The sequence below is a fragment of the Falco punctatus genome (genome assembly GCF_963210335.1).
Source record: "Falco punctatus genome assembly, chromosome: 2".
Classification (NCBI taxonomy): Eukaryota; Metazoa; Chordata; class Aves; order Falconiformes; family Falconidae; genus Falco; species Falco punctatus.
The window spans coordinates 114398809-114420115 of record NC_137581.1 but is presented as its reverse complement, the minus strand read 5'-3'; the positions used below and the strand labels follow the sequence as shown (position 1 = coordinate 114420115).

General features: G+C 46.8%; 2 protein-coding genes and 1 long non-coding RNA gene across 18 annotated transcripts in view; 1 reads left to right on the top strand and 2 right to left on the bottom strand.

Annotated features, from left to right (window-relative positions):
• LOC308058589 overlaps positions 1 to 1288 on the bottom strand; it is a 46438-nt gene extending 45150 nt beyond the window's left edge. The window contains exon 1 of the long non-coding RNA XR_013925903.1: positions 856 to 1288. This is a non-coding gene — a long non-coding RNA (uncharacterized lncRNA). The remainder of the gene's footprint in view (positions 1 to 855) is intronic.
• Positions 1 to 7125, top strand: part of CD247 (CD247 molecule) — a 57638-nt gene extending 50513 nt beyond the window's left edge. The window contains exons 4-8 of one of the 2 annotated variants that reach the window (XM_080374567.1): positions 749 to 832; positions 1562 to 1597; positions 2610 to 2666; positions 4545 to 4583; positions 6031 to 7125. In XM_080374567.1, coding sequence (XP_080230693.1) covers positions 749 to 832; positions 1562 to 1597; positions 2610 to 2666; positions 4545 to 4583; positions 6031 to 6096 — 282 coding nt within the window. In that variant the 3' untranslated portion in view covers positions 6097 to 7125. Of the gene's footprint in view, positions 1 to 748; positions 833 to 1561; positions 1598 to 2609; positions 2667 to 4541; positions 4584 to 6030 lie in introns of both variants that reach the window. The other variant, XM_080374568.1, reaches the window with a different exon arrangement.
• Positions 7126 to 8371: 1246 nt separating this feature from the next.
• POU2F1 (POU class 2 homeobox 1) overlaps positions 8372 to 21307 on the bottom strand; it is a 122413-nt gene continuing 109477 nt past the window's right edge. For 11 of the 15 annotated variants that reach the window (XM_080374549.1, XM_080374539.1, XM_080374545.1 and 8 more), the window contains one exon: positions 8372 to 21007. In XM_080374549.1, the coding sequence (XP_080230675.1) occupies positions 20697 to 21007 (311 nt within the window). In that variant the 3' untranslated portion in view covers positions 8372 to 20696. The remainder of the gene's footprint in view (positions 21008 to 21307) is intronic. The other 4 variants (XR_013925897.1, XR_013925898.1, XR_013925899.1 and 1 more) reach the window with 4 other exon arrangements.

Sequence of the window (21307 nt, the reverse complement as noted above, 5' to 3'; positions counted from 1 at the left end):
AGGTGTACCCCATCTGCTGTGCCCTGGTCACAGCAAGCAGCAGATGGCTCTTCAGGCACTGAAAGGACAGATGGAAGATCCTGTCTGTCCTTCCAAGCTAAATTGCTCACTCATGGCACCATTAAACTCTAGCTATTTTTGCTATGTCTAGTTGTATTTTAGGGGGTTTTTCTCTCATGCTTTTGACCATAGCCACATCCTGTGATGAGTTTAACTGTGTAATAGATGAACGCTAATGCATTTTTTTCAAAGTGTTGCCTGTCACCTTTTCAGTAGCACTCTGTCAGCTGTTATTCTGACCTGAAATCTTTCCTTTGCCTTCTTCCAAGGTAACCTTTCCCACCTAAGAAATGTGTTGGGCATAAAATTTCTGTAGCTTCTTGACGCAAATTTAGATGAGTTGTTCTGCATGAAAAAATCAAGCTTATGGATCTTCACCCACCAGTATGACAGAAAGCATGAAAGTCAGAGACCCTCCCCCTCGCACTCTCATTTTCAACTTGTTCCTACTTAAGAAAGGTTCTTGATGCAATGCCTTGTGGTTCTGTGCTGTGCAGCCCACTGTTTGTCATTTCCATGGCTTAGTCGGAGACATTTTTGTTGACAGTTGCATTAAGGGTAGAAATAATGTCTAGCTCGGTTACAGTACTCATGGACACCAAGGTGGGTTCCCTTTCTTTTCCTGTGTTAAGTCAAGACACGTTTTCTCATGATCATAATGTCCATCATTGCTTCTTACTTGTTTCAGAAACTGTCTCGTGGACAGAGAGATGAATACGATGTTCTGGGGGCAAAGCGAGGTGCAGACCCCGAGCTGGGCGGGAGACACCAGGTAACTACCTCCCACACACGCACCCTTTTACTTCTGATCTGGTTCCTTCCTTCTCATGTGTAACCGCTGTTTAGACATGCAGGCAGTCATCACGTGTTTGCTAAGCACGAGTGCCTTCCTGGAGAGGGAACGGCAAAATCTGTGTAGTAACTCAGGCGTCTGGCAGCGTGGCAGGGACAAGAGGAAACCTTCCCCCCTCTCCTTTGATCTTCGCCCCCTGCACCCCCACCCCGCAGCCACTGTGCTGAGAACTTGCAGCCACCCAGAATAGGAAGTGACACCCAGCCTCGGGGCGGATGCGGAGCAGGCAAGGCAGGAGTGGGTGTTTCACAAGAGCTCGCTGCACGTGATGCTGCCAAACAAGCGCTGACAAAGTAAAGCAGCAGCCAAAACAACTGTTTCTGCTGCAGAGACCAACAGTTTCAAAGGAAAAGGGAGGGGAAACCTGCATCAGCGTGTAGGGCTTGCCTGCAGGCAACAGCTGTAGGGACTGAGCAGAGAAGAACTAAGTGTTATCAATTATTAAAATTAAATCAAACTTCCAGAGAACAGGTTGTCTTAACAAAGCCTTACGGGTGGAGGCAAGGTGGGCTGCAACGGGCACGGCCCGTCCCTCGAGCTGCAGCGGGGCCTTAAAGCAAATGCACAGGCACATACAAGGGGGGGGGGGGGTGGGGGAGGGATGCTGGTAGTGCAACACGTGGGCAACTTACTTCTTTTGTTTTACAGCAGAGAAGAAAGAACCCTCAGGACACCGTCTACACCGTGAGTAGCGAGAGGTGGAGAGAGAGGAGAGGGAGGGTTGGCTGGAAATAGCAGCTTCTATTTCATTAGGGATGTTTTTTCCCCCCTGCCCAATTTCAGCCTTGGTTCAACCTTAACAGCTGCTTTCAAAGACTTCTCTTCCCTTCTACCCCTCCTTTTTTGCTAGAAAATTTCTACTCATTTCTCTGTGATAGGAGAAAAACATTGAATGCCTGGGCAGATGGGGAAAAGGATTTGGATCAAGACACCTGCTGATCCCTTTTATATTAGCCATTAGTGACTAACCAACCTTCGTCCCATGTGACTGGTGCTGCAGTATTTTATGTGCTTGTTCTCAAGCCTGTCTGACAAAGGCCAAATGCCACTGCGTCTAAGCGTGGCTGCTTGGGAACATCTTGATGTAATTGATTGAACCTGGCCAAATGTGGTGGTCCGTGCTCCAAAGGATAGATATATGAATGCTAATGCTCGTGTCTTAACTCAGGTCTTTCTGGGTGTTCAGTGCTTGCTGAGAAATGAGCTGGTTTCCAAGGCTGGTCTTCATCGTTATTGAAGCAGACACTCTGATCACAGCTGGTGATAAGCATTTGGGAACTGCTTCCCTGGATGGAGGAAGGAAGAGCTCCTCTTTCTTAACCTTCACCCTGCAGTGTTAGACTTCCCTTTTCTCTGGGCCTGAGCTTCTTGTTCGGGTTTGTCTCCTGAACAAATGCTGCTTAAAGCTTTTCTTTGGAGAGCTTTGACTGTAGTATCTGGCGCCAGTCTAGATAAGTGACTTGGCTGAGGGTAGAGTTACATTCATTTAAGTGTTTGGGGTTGGGGTGGTATTGATATGCTAAGCAGATTTGATCATGTATAGCATCTACTTAAATGCACATCAGTCAAGTCCCACCACTGTGCCGCCTTCTCTGGAATATATCGACGTTTTGAAGGCAAGGCAGTCCCAGAAGCACAGGCTTGGAGTGTAGTCGTTCTTCTAACATGCTGGCTCTTACCCCTTCTCCGCTTGCAGTCACTCCAGAAGGACAAGATGGGCGAGGCATACAGTGAAATCGGAATGAAGGGAGAGGTGAGTCCTACTTTCCTTCTGGGTGAAAGCCCGGGATGAAAAAACCTTCATTGCCGCTCCCTTACAGAGCGGTAGCCCCAGCTGCCTTGCACAAGGGAGTCCCCGTGTTGCACAGCACCTACAAGCACAGCTGACAGCAGGTACCTATTTCCTGTAGTACGCGGTGTGTTTGGTGCAGCAGTAAGTCAGACGTGTAGCTGTAGCGTTGCAGTAGCTGTACAAGGTGGAGATCGGACAGTCCGCCTTGTCCCATCGCTATGAGAAAGCGCCTGTACAGCAGCAGCGTCCCTGGGCAGGCTGACAATGTCAAGGGAAAACATTTCAGCTTTGGGACAGCAAAACTCCGATGGCTGCCCCAGCGGAGGGGACAGAGGGTATGAGGTGAGCGAGGAACAGATGAAGGAAACATCTGGTTTCAAGCGCTGCAGTGCCTGTGGCCCGGCAACTGGCACCAGCTGAGCATGTTCCTGCAGAGTAGTTCAGAGCGGGAGGTTCCCGGTTCCCCTCCACGGGCTGTCCAGGCTGCCCTGCTCTATAGGCACGGGGAGCATCTGTGCCCGTTTTGAGGGAAGTGATGGGGGAAACATTCTCCTTCCTCCACCACCACTCTCAAATGCTCGGGAAGGAACGCAGCAGTTATGTCGCAGGCTGGCAGCAAAGGGACGGGTTTAGCTCTGTGCACAAACTGTGGGGGGAGGGAAGCTGGTGGGAAAACAAACCCTCTGGGTACGCTGCTTATGGCAAAAGGAAAAATTGCTGTGACCTACACAGGTTCTATTTTATGTCAGTGTCTTACACAAAACTTTTTATTTCCCTCCTCAACATGAAAATGGGGGCATTTCAAAACAAAGTTGAGTGTTGAGAAATGCTGAAGCAACACGGGCATTTAATCCTCTCCCCTTTTTGATTCCAATGACCCTCTGCCATAGCCAAGCCCAGGTTATGAGCTATGGGTTTATGAAGCTGCTCCGTGTTTTCGTGAATGTTTCTGTTACTGGGGGGACGGAACGCCAAAACCCTTGTGTCATTCTAGACGCGTGATCATTTAACCGGCTGCTGCAATTGTAGTTGTGGCAGGCGCTGCTCCCTGACAGACGTTGGTGACGCAGTCAGTGCTCTGCTGCAGTGGGGCGCTTACGAGGTGCCAGCCTCCAGCCAGGGGGCTGCGAGCTCTGCTCTCCCTGCTTCTCACCTGGATGTCGGATGCTCGTGCACAGCTCAGCTGCTTTGCCTGGCAGCTCCTGTGAATGCAGCAGCGAGGGGGTTCAAGAACCTTTTTCTTTGTGCGTGGCTGGTCTGAGTGACCTTGTTCGTGTGCTCTGCTTGTACCGTGACAGTCCCAGTACCTGTTTCACTGAATCCCGGGTGACTTTGTCCTCAGACAGCCTTATCTGCAGTTCCTTCAAACATCTAGAAAGCTTACAAAACGTGTGCTGGAGAATTTACTTGCTTACCCACGTTTGTCCAACAGAGCGCAGAGTCCCTCAGGCACCAGGTGACATGCAGCAACTCAAAAAAATGCAGCCCCATTTCTTCCAGGTGTGCCTTCAGCTCATAAAACAACCGGTGTCTATAGGAACACTGCCAAATCTCTAGACATACAGTAAATCAGAGAAATAGCAGGATTGTAACAGTATGACAGGAAAATATGTCGGCAAACCAAAGTAACTTCCTTTTGTTTCCAGTCCTTGCTGTTTTCTCTTTCACAGCCCTTGCAGCACGTCTGGGCTGGTCCAGATTTCACAGTGCAGAGGGTGCCCAGGCCAAGCACACCTGCTGACCCTCGCCACAGGATGGGGCAAGTCAGGGGTTTCTTTTCTTCTTGCGTAACTGGGAAAGCCCCCATTAATCTATGGCTGTTTTTCTTTCCCAAAGCAGCAGAGGCGGCGAGGCAAAGGGAACGAAGGGGTCTACCAGGTAAGTAAATGCCCAGCAGCTGCTCCTCTCAGCTATCTTCACAGCTTAACTGTAGCCTGTAGTTACATACCTGACCGCAGCGCTAGTGACGCAGGATGATGCTGAGCTGTAAAAGCACCTTTCCGAGGACAGTTACTCAGATTCAGGGCAAAGACCACACTGCTGGTGCTTCGGTAAAGTGGCTGCATGTTCTAAATACAACCGGCAGGAACGCCTGTGGAGCTGCTCTGGTAGGAACCATCTCCACAGTCCTACATCTTGCAGAAGCACCTCTGGACTGCAGCAGATGTCGCATGCAGCTCTGTCTCCGAGCTGGTTAACAGAAACCTTCAGGCTGCCCGACGCTGTCGTAACTCCAGGCAGCGGTGGTTCAGCCCATCTCACTCCAGTGTACAAACTGGTCAGCACCTCTGGCCCCCTGGTGTGCGGGGCCAGCTTCAGTGCTGCACAGACCTAATGGAGGGCATGGGGTCCTCATTATTTGGGCCACCATGCACAGCTGTTCCAAGATACATTTTACTTTCTGTAGAAGCCTGTGCGTTGCCACTGAAGTCTCAAAATGACAAGAATATGTATTAAAAAAGTCCTTCTGGTGCAGGACGTGCCAGGGAGTTTTCCTGTAATGTGGCATGTTTGTAGCTAACGGCACTTTTCCTCAAAAGCTGCTCTGCCGCGATATTCGCAGGTAGCTGATAAGCAGCAGTATCTTATCAACATACTTGGTGTGCCACTACATTCATAGCAGAGTGAAGGCTAACTACGAGTTTTACAAGCAGGTGCCATCTGTCTTACTAAATCCTCACTCACGGAAGCCCCCGTTACCTCTGCCCTGGTGGCTTCCTGGGCTGACCTGTGGCTCCGCCACATCTTGCAGCGCCCTGCTCTTGGAGCAGTGGGTGCCACGGCGGCAGCAGGGGTCAGTGACTCGCCCCTTACAGCCGACTTCCCACCACCAGAGCAGGCTGGCGGGAGGAGGACTGCTGCGTCGCAGGAAGGGGTGTGAGGGGATGCTTCCCGGGGTTCTCGGCCATCTGAAGCCCTGCTGCCAACTCACCCAGAGCTGCACCTGACTTCCCTTCCAAATTAAAGAGGAGAAATCTAGAGAACGAAGCTCAGAATCTGACGTCTATTCGTTTAGTTAGCAAAGTTGACTCCAGCACCAGTTAGCTCTTGGTAGTCAATAATACGCCAATAAAACGTACTCCGACTGGTTAGGACGAGTTGCTGTAGTCACGCTGGTAACAGTCACCTGAAGGCAAGATGCACCCTGAATAAGTGATAGCTATTGACACCATACAAAGGCTAAGGAATCACAAGTAAAAACCTCTGTAGGAAAAAAAAAAAATAATCTAGAATTTTGTTACTGAGCCCCTGCCACCCTGTTCCTGACAAGTCAGCTAGGGAAAACTAAAGCACTCACACGTGTACCTCTTTTTCTCTTTTTCAGGGACTCAGTGCAGCAACCAAGGACACTTACGACGCTCTCCAAATGCAGCCTTTGCCCCCCCGCTAAGTGGGAGTCACAGGGGGGATGGGCAAGAGGGAGATGCCCACCTGCTTTAGGGAGGAGGGAAAGCCTTTGTCATCCAAAACAATCACTGTGTATTTTCTCGGTGCAACAACCCGCTTTGGTTGGTGCATGGAGGGAGCATGTGTGGACTTGGGTCAGTCCCTTCTCCCTTCCCTCCTGAATCACGCAATTGCAAGCTTTGGCTATTAAAATGCACAGATCTGTAAAGTTCTTTCCAATAATGGTGGTTATTAGGCTGATTTTTGTAAGATTTCTGTTGTGGAAGCAGACCACACCTACCGACACAGCTGTTTCCGGAGCTCTTGCTACTTGCCTTCCAGGGGTATCAATCATGTAATTATGGTTTCATTCCATTTAAAAAACTTGTAAAGCTATATAGGGCTGCAGTTATTTCCTGTAGTATTTATCTTCAGATTGACACAGGCCAGCTAGACTTTTTTGCTTTAAATTTACCTTCTAAAAACTGCTTCAGTGGAAGATGACTTTTTTTCTTTGATAGTAAGAAGTGTGATGTTCCTGTAGCGAAGGCCAGAGGCTGAATGCCAGCCTTGCAATGTGAAGAAAACGAGCACTAAGCTCCAAGAAAAGATCAAGCGATGGCATCGCCGCTGATCCAGCACCTGGAGCTAAACATGAGCCGGGCAACCTGCATAAGAGACCTCTCAGAAAGCAGACGATACCCCCGTTACAACGAAACCCAGGAGAATGGGCTTTCATAAAGAGATCAATACTGGGAAAGCCCGGAAAACTCACCCTGGAGAATCCCATTTGGCTGAAGCGTGAGGCTGAAAACATCTGCCCCCTCACATTAGCAACATCTGCAACTCTCGCTGCAGAACTTACCACTTCTGGGCAACAGACACTGTAGGAGAGCCAATGTAAATGCAGTTTCCACACCAGTCTATCATCAGCTTACCTTTACAAGATGATGCAGGTATCGTTCAAAGAGATACTAATGCAATAATGTAACGTGTTTCTGATGAATTAATAAAGCCAGTGTCAAAAGCCTGAGTGTGCGTGTGCGCAGTGAACAGCTGTGGGGACGGTCCGAGCGCATCGGCTGGTGCAGTCAGGCCGGCTGGGCCAACTCGCACCCAGCCAGCTCCTAGGCAGGCTGAGGAGCACAGTATCCCGACAGGGGAGCTTCCAAACACATCCTGGGAGGTGGGATGGGATGTTGGAGAAATGCCGTACGCCTGAGTACTAAAGGGACACTCACATCCTGCTGCATCCTCAGCTTTGCCCGGTGACTTGCAAGACTCTGCAGTGAAGCCTGTAAGCAACTCAGCAAGGACAAAACCAGCCCAGCAAAACGAAGGGCATTCTCACTCGGGTCGGGAGCTGGCCAGTCTATCCCATCCCGCCAGTCCCGCCAGAGGGAGCAGAGCTAATGGAAGGCTGTGGGAGCAAGAGCTGCTGCTGCGGGCGCTGCCCAGGTGAGGTTACGTGTTCATTTCTGAAGGGACGGGGTTAGCAGCAGAAAAACTTGCTGTTATGTGAATTACAAGGCTGTGCCTAACTTCTTAAATAGTAACACTGCACCTGCAGTAGGTGTCTGCAGCTTTTGAAGAATATTTATTTACAAGACACTAAATTAGGGCAAAAAAAAAGTAACATCCCGTGTGTGGCACATGAATATTTCTTGCGATTAATTTTCTAGATCCCTTACTGGTTTTCTGCAATGACAAGAAAAATGTGAGAGAACTGGGTGACTCCTCAAACAGCTGCGCTGAAAACTGCAGTGAAGCTGGCTCCTGCAAAGCCCTCTTGTTCCTGATGCAAGAGCAAAGAGTACTGAAAATAGCTTCCTTTTGTCAAATCACAATAACCCGATTTGCAAGATGTAAAAGTCACAAGTTTCAGTCATAAAATACCAACAACTAAACAATGGGGAACAAACTCGGGGGGGTGGGGGTGGGGGGGAGCAGGAAATCACCTTTATGCTCTTTATACATAAATGGATCTTCATTTCAAAGAGCATCCAACACTTCTTTCGGGGACACTCACCATAGGTGTGAGCTGAATCTTCTCTTTGCCTTCGAGAAGCAACTGAAGCTGTTTTTTCTTTTAAGGGAAGAGCTGATAATACAAAAGTAGAACAAAAGCTTCAAGCGGAGCGCAAAAAAACCCTGGGTGCTCCTCCCGTTTTGACAAGACAAAGAGCATACAGAACAATCTTCTGGCCTAGTTAGAAGCGTTGCGGGGAAGGGGAATTAGCCTTCCCCTGACACAGTTAAAAAACCTACAAACAAGTGCATACATGTTAAAACACTTGGAAAATGGTTTAATGATGTTTACAACAGAAATGAACTGTACAATTACAGTAAGTTTAATATATATAAAAAATTACAGCAGACAAATGCATCTACACAAAATCTACCTTTTCATTCTGATTTACTGTAATCTACACAATCTCTCAATGCCTACAGCTATCTGTAGGCAACCACTGGGAAAATAATAATAATAATAATAATAATAATAATAATTATAATAATAATAATAATAATAAAGGACATCTTTAAAGAGACAGCATTTTGCCTTCCTCCTCACCCCTAGTGTGATCAGCAAGGTTTTGAAATGTGTGGGACTCTCACATTTCAGTCTCAAGAAAAGCTTGGGTTGCGCTTGGGTACGGGTACTCCCACCTGGCCCTCCATTTCAAGTGTTCTGCTGACCTGAAGCCGATAAATGCAGTATACGAGGAAGGGCAAGAGGAAAAAAAAAAAACCAAAAACAAACCAAAAAACCAAAAAACTCCCAGCCAGTGTGTAAGCAGGCAGTTGCACAGAGCAGTGAAACCGTGAAGACCAAAAATTCGCCTGTCTGAGAAAGGAAGCAAAAAGGGACTGCCCAGGCGGTACAGACATTCACAAACCCTTGACCCTTCGAAAACTAGCAGAGGATTCAGAAGAAAGGGCTTGTTTTTCGACTCCCGATTCTTCATACAAAGGGTTAGTTTTCAAACAAATGTGTTAAAATATTATTTAAAAAAAAAAAAAAAAATTTAAGCTACTTCCTCTTTGGCCCATCCCTTAAAAACAGTGAAAACCCCTTCACGCTGAGAAAGAACCTCAGGTCCATGGGGAAAAAAAAAGAACATGCTGTCTCTTTAAAAAGTAAGAAAGAATCCCAGTTGGGAGCGGCCGTCAGTGAAGATGCGATCCAAATTGGCGGTCTGGTGGAAATTCCACATGGAATATTATGTACAGTTTAAAAACCCTTAGTTGTTTGTTGTTTGTTTTTTTTTTTAATTATTTATGAACACCTAGGCAGTGAAAACTGTTATGTTAATACATACATAGACACACCCAAAACATACAAAAATACTATTATTTCAAACTACTAAGAATAGGACAAGTTCAGTTATCTCCATGCTATGACTTTAAGAGCATTACACTGAAACAAACAAGAATTTAAACGACAATTTTTTAATATCCCAGAAATATACCAAAATATACATCTAAGCTTTGGAATTACTGAGGTTAGACTAATGCAAGTGCTGGGTAATCGTACTTAATACACAAGTCTAAGGTTCTGCAGGAAAGAAATTATCTTTGGTATCTGCATCAGGCTAATAATATTAACATTTGGATTTTGCTTTGGGATAGAGCTTGTATGACCCTAGAACCAAACACCCCCCAATCAACTGAGATTAAAAAGATCCATGTAAAAAGTTCCTCCATTTGCAATCCCCCCCCCAAAAGTTAAAAAGTCACAGGCATCTACCTAGCATAAAAGGTTGAGAAATACAATGCATAGTTGCACAGTGGTGCTGCAAAAATAAAAGAAATCTAGAAAAAAGGAACTAGAGGAGAAATGAAAAGCTGCTTCTTCTTCTTTCAGGGATTTCTCACAACAGGACAGCCTCTTCCAAGCAGTGACGGGGGGAGGGGGGAAGCTCAGAAGTGCACCTCAGCGTGTATTAATCAACGTCACCCAGCCCCCAGAGGGTTAAAGCACCCAGCAGAGCAGCCAATCCTGCACCCAAGTCTTCAGCTCCTCAACCCACCTGCGAAGCCCCCCCCGGCCGCCCCCTCCCAGCGCCTGCGCCCCAGGTTTCACCCCCGAGCAGCGAGTTTCTTCCCGGGGGCATTTGGGGAGCCAGGCCCGGGGCAGTGCCCCTCGCCCGGGGGGCTGCCCCCCCCCAGGGCTGGCAGCGACCCTCACCCCGGCCTGGGCCAGGCCGGCCTCACAGATGGGCTTGGTGCTGAAGACGCCCTTTGTCTTTGGTTTGTTTGTTTGTTTTGAGTTTATACAATCATTAGGAAATCTTTGGTTTTGGCTGGAAATTTTAAAAGAACAAAACAAAACAAAGAAACCGCCCCCTCCCGACTTATAGCAGCCACCGTGACCTGACAAAGCTTCTCTTTCCCATGGGGGTAGGGGAACTACATTCAAATAAAGATGGACCGGGTTAAGGATGCAGCTTCTGGCCAGGTTGGAGAGCGGGGAAGGGATAACAGGATTGTCAAATAATAAAGAAGAAAATTAAATATTTGGAGATTTCTTTGCTCTTTTTTTATTTATTTGTTCTCTTTTTTTTTTTTGCTTTTTTTTGCCTTTTTTTTTTTTTTTTTTTTTAATTTTTTGGTCATGTTAAAAAGTGAGTCGCGTGTGTGCAGCACTGGGGCTGAGAGCGCCTGCAGGCCCTGGAGCTCAGCGCAGCCCCGGGGTGGGGAAAGGCAGCGTGGGTGGGCGGCCCTTTTCGGTGGAGAGTGGAGGGGAAGGGGGGTGGATATTCACAGACTAATCAAGAGGACCCCTTGTAACCAAAGGAAATAAGATACGATTGCAATTTGCCCTCACTTTGCAGTAGCTTTTCAGCAGCGACATTCAGAGGCGTTGGGGGTCCCTCCCCAGGTGGCAGGTCACGGGGTGCTATAGGCCAGAGTTCAGTGTTAAGCAGAGGAGGGAGGGCAGACTTGGCAACTCTGTAGGGTTTGGAGAAAGTTAAAGCAAGTTACTCAGTTACGAGTTAGAAATGAGGTATACGACAGCTCCTGTACCTGTGGCGGATAAACACCCCACACCTACTCACACCTAGCCTTAGATACTACCACAGAGGAAGGAAATGGAACAACACAACGGCACTGGCGGGACGAAGGAGCTACTGCCCGGGTCCTTCCCACGGGCGGCCGGCACACCAGGTGCCCCGCGGGGACCGGTGCTGCTCCAGACCTCTCCCACCGCCCGCGGGCGGCTCGGCAGCCATCCCTCCCCTCTCCCGGTCCGAGGCGGGGGCCAGGCCGGCTCCCCGGGAACCGCGCTGATCTCCAAGCCTTTCGCATCGCGCTTTCCCCTCGGACTCGCTCGGGTGAGTCACCGAGGCCGACAGACGGAGAGTGAATGGGGGAAGAACTACAGGGTTTGTCTCAACTGCCTTGTTCTCAGGACACTGTCACGGGTGCTCTCGTTCCTAAATAGTTTCTCAAGGGGGTTGTGTGGTCTCCACGACCTGCCCCCTTGGCATGCCCATTTCCAATGTCTTAGGCTTCGTTCTTGGCATAATTTCGGATTTCTATAGCACCGCAACATGCCGGCTTCGTCCACGCACAGCGTTACCACATTCAGGGAATAGGGCTGGAGTAGCTGCTGCTACAAAACTCAGCAAAGGCAGTACGGATCCTGAAGTGGGGCCTACAACAGATAAGAGAATTTTGGGAGGAAAGGGGAAGCTAACGTGATAAATTAAATATCTTACGGTTTAAAGCTCTACCGGAGAATACTCCCCAGCAGACGGACACAGTTTTTTTAAGACAGATCAGCGTTTTGGTCTGAGCTACTTGACAATGTCCTGTTTGGTAGAGAGATGAGATAAGGCAGAGGGGGGATGTTCCAATTCTGGGGCCGAGCCTCAGCAGCTCTAAGGAACACCAAAGGGTATCATCTTCCCTCGCCTCCCACAAGCTGTTTCATTTCCTTCCTCAGATTTGTTTTCCTTAAAGCACACCTTGTTTTCCACTTCTTTTGTTCCAAGTGCTCTTTTCTTTGAGAAGTCATTTCTTCAATATCCCTATTACCTACCTATAAATCTAACTAGCTCTTTGAAAAGTCACACAATATTAATACCACTTTTACATAATGTCAGAACAACAATTCTATTAGTAAAGCTTTCAGTGAAGTTCTGCAACCCGATTGGTGTCCGGAGGAAGAGTAGCTGGACAACCCACCTCTCCCCCTTCCTCCCTCCCTTTCTTCACAAGAGCTCACCAAGTTCACGGATAAAACAACTCAGCCCAATAGCACGATACATGAACATGTACAAGGCTACTTTGGGGAGCAAAGAAAGGAGTCTTCGAGGCCACTCCCTTACGAGAAAGACCATATGCAAAAAGCTGTTGAACAGACTCTGACCTTGGACTACACTGCTTCCACATTCGAAGGAAAGAAACAGTTTTCCCTGACTGTATCCCAACATCAGCCTAAGACCTGCAGCACTGGGCAAGCCCCGCACCCCGTTCATCTCCACGGAGCCGAAGCAGCTCCGTGCGGAGGAGGTGGGGGTACCCACAGGAGATGAGGTCCTTACAGGAAGGGACACTGACCCAAAGCTCAAAAAAAACCCCCACCCAGCTTTTCCTCTTACCCGCTCTGAGAACAGCAGAGCTGACAACTTATCAGTGCCTTTGGTTCCCTGCGAGGCCACTGGGAATTCTCCCGCCCCAGTGGAGTCGAGCTCCTTTAGAAACCCACCTCCCTCGGTCGCCACACGCAGCCAGGCGCACACGCTTGCGCACACGCTTGCGCACACATGCACTTGCACACACCCCCACGCGCTCCCCCCCCGCCCCTCCCCCGCCCCAGCAGCCTGGAAGGGGAAGGAGAGGGGAGCCGGCACCCCCCAGGGCAGCACCCGCTCGCTCTTCGGCTACTCCCACCGCCGCGACACCGAGACATGCCAGGAGAACGACCCACTCCCTCGCCAGCGACCCCCCGCAGCCCCCCCCCCCCACCGCTGCCGCACAGTATTCCCACCCTTTCAGGCGTCCCAGCCGGGGGTTAGGAGTAGGTTAGCTTTCACTTCTCAGTTTGGTTTTTTCTTTCATAGTTTTTGGTCTAGACAGGATTAGCATTGCTATTAGAAAAGGAAGTGTTTAAAAAGTTTTCCACCTATCATCAAGCACTACAAGCCCTACATTCAGTAACAAGACAAGGGGGATAAAAGGAACCTGTTTCACTTTTTGCTCTCCCAGATAGACTTAAGATGCGACAACTGTTCTTCTCCCTCCCCGAAGTTAAACACAACGGACCCAGTTCAGCTCTGGAGCAACTCAACTAACTGAAACGGATTTACACCACCTAGGTTGATCCTAACCCGGTACAGCCACCTTCTTTCCCCCGAGCCTCCCGGACACGCGTTGCCTCGTCTTTAGATCCCGGCGAAGGGCAAGGAAAGGCCAAGGGGGAGGGAAGCGTGCGCACACTCGAAAGGACCCTGAACAGCAACCCGATCAGTAACCTGCATGCCACCACGTGCTGTGCTGCAGATTAGACCACAGATAAACCAACCAAACAACAATCCCAAACCCAGGAGCGACAAAATGTTTCCTTTGGCAAGACAGATACAAGGAAAAAAATTCATGAGCAAACATTTTCCTTCTAACACAGTCAACCCCATTCTCTGCCCCCAACATCCACCCACCCCCACCCGACCCTATAAAGTTGTAACCTATAAACAGGATCTCAAATACATACAGCATAATCATGTTTATCAATCATAATAAACATCAGTTCAACTAAACTCTACAGCTAGAATTATCTCCACTATTTATAAAGTTTGCTTTTATCTTCTGATTTTTTTTTTTTTTTCAGTTTAAAACCAGTTCTGCGACAATGCTAAGCTATGCTGAGGTATTTTATGAAGGTGCCAGAAGCCAGCTGCTACCCACAAGTATTGTTCTCAGAGCTGTATGGTGCTACCTTGCGCTGAGGGAAGACGGGGAAGGAACACGGAGGGAGAGGGGAGGAGAGAGGGGGGGGAGGGAGGGGGCCCAGATCATTTCCAGTCATGGACGGTTCTTAGCAGGGTGTTGCAGATGGAGCTAAAAGCAGCCCCGAGACAAAGCCCAGTAGTTGCTTGGGTCTGAGGCATCTGGTCAGAAGAGAAGTACCTGATAGGTTCTACGTGCTGACCTGACTCGTCTGCTCAACTGAACGGTGTCTCTTCCCTTCTCCCACAGTTAAACTATTTGTAATTCCAGTGCAATCTTCCTAACACCCTTCTAACAGCATCCCACAGGGGTGAAAGCTCGGAGCGTGTAACCCCTAAGCGTGTCCTGGGAGAAGTGGCAGACAGATCCAATGAAGATAGGTAAGTCGAAAAAAAATATCAAGTTCTTTTTCCTGCGTTACTCTGCGTTCTTGTCCGTGAAGATACACAAGTATAGGAATCGCTTCTTGTCATCGTTCCAAAAGCACTGAAATGACCTGCGCTGACTTACAGGGAACCAGGTGCTGTTCAAATCACGGAGCCAAAGACAAGAACATTTTGAGCAATTGCAAAGAGTGAGCCGATAACTTTAGGACAAAGCCTCTTCTGTCAAAACCCTTTTAAAGTGTTTTAGGGGTCTCCCCACTGGAAAGAAGAAAAAGACTCACGAGCAGCACCAGGAGTGAGATTTAGTGACTGAAAAGAGTAAAACCTCTGCAAGGGATGTGTCTTGAATTCTGTATTGCTATAGTATTTGGGGAAGGGAGGGAGAAGTAAGAGGTATTGGCTGCAAAAACATAAAGGAATTTGAGTTGGCTACGTGAGAACTGGCAATCGTAAACCCGGTGAGGGGCAGGCAGCAGGTGAGCTTACTCCTTTGGTAACACTCCACCCTAGGCAACAGGCAGGTGTACATCCCACAGGCACACCCAGGCCCTGTGGATAAACACCATTTAACCGCTTCAGGCAGAAGAGGAATAGGGAATAGTGACTCTTAGTAAAAGTTAACGTGGCAATAAATAGATCTACATTTTAAATTTCTGGTTTAAAACCAACTATCCGTGGACGTGGGACTCTTAACGACCATGGGAAGCTACGTGCCTCCCTAGGATGATCGTGTAAAGTAAATTTTTTATCTAAGAAAGTATCAATTGATATTTCAGATAAATTAGATGTTGTTTTGGGTTTAGTATCTGTGATATGGTTCTGGTGTTCTGTTGTAACGCAGAAAGAGGGAATTCCTGTTTCAAAGAATGTTGCTCTGCAGGAACATGCACAGCGTTAAGGAATTAACACTGCTGTCTCCTTCAGTAACTCAACGGCAGAAATGTGTGTGAGCCAAGCTCACTGCAAGGCTTACAGAGGTGACATTTAAACATCAGCACGAACCAAAACATTCTGTTATAGTTCCAAGAGAAATAAAAAAATAAAGACATGTTCTGTTGCTCACAGAATCGTTGGCATGGATGCACACGGCGAATTTTATCTAATGTGTTTTGGTAACAGCCATTCTCTTACTGCCCCCTGAGTTAAAACTGGTTATTTCTATGCTTTTTTTAAAAAAAATAAGAATTATCCTAGAAGATTTTGGCAATATACCAAAAGATCAGAAGTACTGAATTTTTGTCTACATTTGATGTTCACTGTAAAGTATGTAAAGTTAAAATAAGGGGTAAAAGTAGAGGCAGCGGATTGCTCTTGTTCAAACGAAAAGCTATCATACTACAACAGAACATTTGTCCTCCTACGTTAAGATCAGCAGATAGCTACTTCGCTCAGTGTTGGCATCCTCCTGATTAACCTAAAAGGTGTAAAAATCAAAAGCTGTAACTCCAAATACATCAGGAGCTATACTGTTTCCACTGAAAATCTCTTTATCTTTAAACGAACGGGCTGACAAAAATTCAAACTTGAAGCTTCTGATGTCCTAAAAAGGTCTATAACTGGAGTCATCAGAATATATGCCTTCCTCTTAATGTTCTGGCATTGTAGTTTTCTCTTACAAGATAACCTCCCTATTCTCTTACAAGATAACCTCCCTAGCCCTCGGAACAAACTCACTGAGCAACAGCAGCAGCATATTCCTACAGGAAGATCCAACTAACTTTCAAGCACGTTCTCCTTGCTGGTTCAGCCAAACACAGATTTCCCATTCATGGCGAAGTGACTTTTTCAATCCAGTTGAACTTGTGTCCCGACAACTCTTTATTGAAGCAGGGGATCTTAAGAAGTAGCGGAGCAACGATGTGTCAGCACAAGTTACATGAAGAAAAACCAAAAAAGTGAACTGATTGTGACAGTAGCCTATGGGCTGGGGGGGGGGGGGGGGAATCTCTTAAAAAAATCAGGTACTTTGTATGTAACAAGCCTGGTATCTCCTCAGCAATTTTCCGAGCGCAGGCAAGCCCCCCCCTCAGAGCACCATGCTAGAAATGTACTTAGACTAACACAGTGCACAGTAACTCAGAAACGAAGTGAATCTCCTTAAGGAGATTTAAATAGACAGATGTGACTCTTGTAAAGCAGCCCTGTCGGTGTGCACTTTCTATGAGCCGTTCATGAATCATTCTGCAACTAGGGAGAGTGTGCCTTGAGGAGATCAAGTGTGCTAAAGCCAAACTAGGATACATTTTCTTAACATCAGAAAAAATTTCATCACCAGCCTACACCTCATCCTGAAGCCATTTCCTAAATTGTTCTTGACCTTCAGGGCGTATCTGTGTGTCTCTTGCTTTTTGAGCTAACCGTCCTTGACTATAATGAGAGTTTTTCACCTTCTCTTTTCCTGCATATGTACTTTGGCATGGTCGTAACGATGAAAAGCAACCCATACGTCTTTAAATACAGAGACATGGAGCTCTGCAAAAGAGATGCTATCATCCTTTTCTAACACGCTGTGAAATTCCTTCTGATCATATTTACTAGGTCTGTATACAATTGTTATTGCCTCTTTTCAGATGCATCAATTTCTGCTATCAGCACGATTATGATTTAAAAAAGAAACTTCTCCTCAATTCTACTACACCATCTCATATTCCTTTCATGCTCTGAAGAGGTAGATGTACTCTAACTAGTATATACACTCTAACTGGGCAGATGTACACCCGTTGCCAGTCTGATTTCTGTCTTTCACCTAGCCACTGGAGGCAGCCAGCATCGGTGACACCAAACACTGCTAGGGATGACGAGCAGGGCTCCAGGAGCGACAGTCGGTCATTGGGATGTTTTAGGACAGTGAATCAGAGCACACTGGTGATGGATGCCATGGGATATGTGCTGTTTGGGTATTCTGTCAGCTTCTGCCAGGAAAACCAAGCCCTTTCTGGATATGTGGCTACTCTTGAGTTTCCAGTTTCTCTCAGAAAAAGACTTGCTAAGAAAATCCCTGGAACCTGGGCCCCAGAGAGGGTGATGGGGTAGAGAGGAGGAGGGTAAGGGGGTATAAGGTGCTCACACCAAAGCTATGTGACCAATGCAAAGGTAGTCAGGAAAAAAAGCAGATTTTTATAATAAATAAACCATCCAAGCTGCATTAGTGTTCCAGATATGTACTCAACAAGACCCTCTCCCAACCACAAACCAGCAAGAATGGGACATGAAAACTCATTCAGACAGCTAATGGCACAGTCTCTTTGAACTGAAGAGAGGATTTTCCGCTGATTTAAGGCCCACCTTTCTTTGTGTTTCCTAGATATATGCAAGGACTATGCCCCCCCACCCCACCACAAAACCCTTAGGGGGTAGTGGACACATCGGAGAAAAGACCGGTAGTATCCCCCTCCCCTTTAACATAAAAAGCTTCTGGATAAACCGTATTTTTGCACAGGCGTGAAAGTAAGCAGGAACTTTCAGAGCCAGGAATGAGCATTATAGCTGCAGGTTTTCCCCATCCTCTTACTTCACTGAACGCAAGTCCCAGGGACTTGCATTCCTTTGGTAGACTCCTTCGCAGTCCACGCTGTGGCCTCCAGACCTACACAGCGTGTACTGGCATCTCCTGTTCCACTTTTTCCCTACCTCCCTGAAGCTCACCCAGTTATACCTTTCGCTGCTCTGAAGCTATTACTGCCAGCCATTTCCACTCCTGCAGTATTATTCATGGCCCTAAAAGCCTCCTGCACAGCCTGAAGCCATAGAGACACATCAAAAATACTTGGATTTATCCATACTGGTGGGATGGGGGTGGGACCTGTTGGATTAACAATCCCCTGACATTGCCATTCTATTTACACATCAAATAAAAGAAAACAAAATTAAATCAAGTTAAGAGTCTGCCCCAAGGATAACACAAATCATCAACCAAAGAGAAAAAAAAAAAAGATTAAAAAACAAGCAGCAACGTTTATATAAAATTAATAAAAACAAAAGACAAATGAAAAAGAAATTGTCAGTAGCATCTATCGCCTCTCTGCATCTGAACTGCACTTATACAAACTAGTCCATTAGTACAGCAGCTTGCTAGAAATTGACTTTGGTTCAAGCTTAGTTTTAAAAAAATAAAACATAAAAAAAATCAAAAACACATTAGAAACGGTGGACGGACATTTGTTAGTTTCCCTGCTTGCAGTTCACTAGTTTTGAAGTTTTAGGGATAATCGGTTTAAATACTCAGTAAAACAGGAAGGTGGAGAGTTAAGAGATGAACAGAGCAAAAACACGGCGTTGGGGGGGAGAGATAAGGGGTTCTGCCACTTGAGTGCAAATGTAAATCCCACATGCTCAGGTCACAAACCAAAGCACATGCAGAGTTTAAAGTTGCTGCCTTCTGGACCTTGGATGAGAAGCTCCAGGGTCCCCCTGAATCATCAACAAAATGAACATAGCTGCATCAGCTCATTATTTTAGGACACTCCGGTGACAAAAGAAAAGGGGGCGGGGGGGAAGGGACTCTTCTAATACCCTCGCTAGCTAAAAGTAATTTAGTTTTATACACATGGCAGAAACCTCTAAATCCATCAGGAATCGAAAGTTCAAAGTGAACTGCATTGCAGTGATCCAGTCTTCTTAAAAATCTTTTTTTTTTTTTTTTTTTTTTTTTTGGTTCAGATACTAGATTGTATATTTCAGAATATACAGATCTAACTTCTGTACAGTTCGTTACTCTTCCTCATCCACGTAAATATCCTTTGCTACATGGATCAGAATCAACCTTGAAAAGACAGTTACAGTGGCAGGCAAGCCCTGACGCTCTGGTCAGAGATGCTTACTGCCGTTTTTCCGTAGTTAGCAGCATCACAGCTCAGAAACTACACGAGATCACCCAGGCATGTGCAAAGCCCCAGAGCCAGCTCTATTGTGTTGGCATAAACGGTGGTAACTTCTGCTCTCGTAGCGCTGGCTTCTCTGTTTTGTAGCCAGAAGCACTCTTTTACTAGAATGTTTTTCTACATACAGCGCTGGAAGCATCAAAATTAATAAAGGCAAGGGAATATTGCTATGAACAGGGAGAATCTGACCTTCCGAAATTCTGTACCAATTCACCTGGCGAAAATCTAGGGCGGTAAATGCCGCTTTACATACTGCCAATTAGCTTGGGTAACTTGACATTTTTGAAACCTTGGTGTATGCTCTTAACAGCAAAATCAAATCAACAGAACAGAAGAGCCAGCGGTATGTCACACAAGCTAGACTCGGGAGGTCGAATCCCACTCTCTGAAGTAAGAAGGAACCATGCACAGAAAGCTAAGAGCAGAATTTGGCCATTTTGTCTAAATAATTGAGAGAAGGAGAACTGCAGTTCCGAACTAATTCCTACCTCCGCTTAAAAAGCACAGACCAGCCTGGAAGTTTGCACACAATGATCTCTACTGCTACGCTGAGCTTCCTGCACAAATGATGAACATAAATTCTTCTGACCCCTACAAGTAACCGTCAGACAAATTCAAGGATGAGGAAACCATTCAGAACGTTCCCAGAAGATAAGGACAGAAAGTCTATTTGTGCTCCATTCTTCCTTCTCCACCCTCCCGCCCTCCCCCCATGGTGTGGGAGCTCGCTGAAAATAATCCAGGAGCAAAAGACAAACGCGTCCAAACTATATATATAAAAATAATAATAATAATAATCATCATCATAATAATAGAGATACACCAGTAATACAGGCCTGCCTAAATTGTACCAGTTAAGAAAGGAACCCCCAACACGATTGATACGATTATAAACACCTTGTATGACATAATGGCCTGTACAACAGACCTATAAAATGATAATTAAAAAAGAAAGATATTTAGACCAGAAAGAAACAAGAAATCCCCTTCCTATGTTTGAGGAGTTGATAACCCACCTTAACTTGTCATTGTGACTGCTGGAAATGATAAGTAGTCCTTTCACTTTTTTTGTGGTTTTTTTTTGTGTTTTTTTTTTTTGTTTTTTTTTTTTGTTTGTTTTTTGTTTTTTTTACATTTTTGGTTAGAAAGTTCTCCGATCCATGAAGCGATCCTGAAAAGACAGTGTTTATTATAAAATTAGGCAAATGTCTGTCCCAGCTTTAAATCCTTCCTGTTTTGCTTTTGTTTTTTATCTTTTTTCCTTCTCTCCCTTGTCCCCAGCAACACGGTGAGAGGATGCCCATCATTTTCAGTTTATAAACCCCGCTGGCAGCCAGTCCCACCGCACAGTGAAACAGGCTGCTGGCAGCACAGCTCAGCCCGGCTTACTGTGCCTTGGAGGCAGTAGTGGTGGTGGACGTGGCCCCGCTCGCAGAGGCCACCGTGAGGAGAGAGTTCTGGGTGGGCTCGGCTGAGGTGGAGGTGGCGTGAAGGCTGGCGACTGGTCCAGAGGCCCCTGCGGAGGCTGCAGCTGCAGAGACCAGGCTAACCGGGTTGCTGGTGAGCAGAGAAAGGTTCTGAGGATTCAGGAACAGAGGGGCAGTTACGATGTTAGGAGTACCTCCAGCATTGGCAAACACCAAGTTTCCAGTTGCATCCAGTGATGTTATTGGAAGAGAGCCACCAGATGCAAGAGCTAAAAAGGGAAAGGCGAGCAAGGGAGGAGATAACATCAGCAGTAAGCAACAATGCAAAAAGTGCCTAAAAGCAGCCGGTCTCTGCGTTTTCCTTTCTCTGACAGGCGTGCTCTCTGCACCACCAACGCCAGCCAACTCACTGGAGGTTGTTCTTTAAGAAACACAAGTCTTTATGAAGAGCAGACAAGACCCTGCAGATACTAAAATGCCTCTGTCGTCTGTCTGCTCCTAAAATAATTCCATCGTGCCTTTTTTTCAGATCTCTTCAGCGCAAGTCTATGCTTTCTGCCACAGAAAAC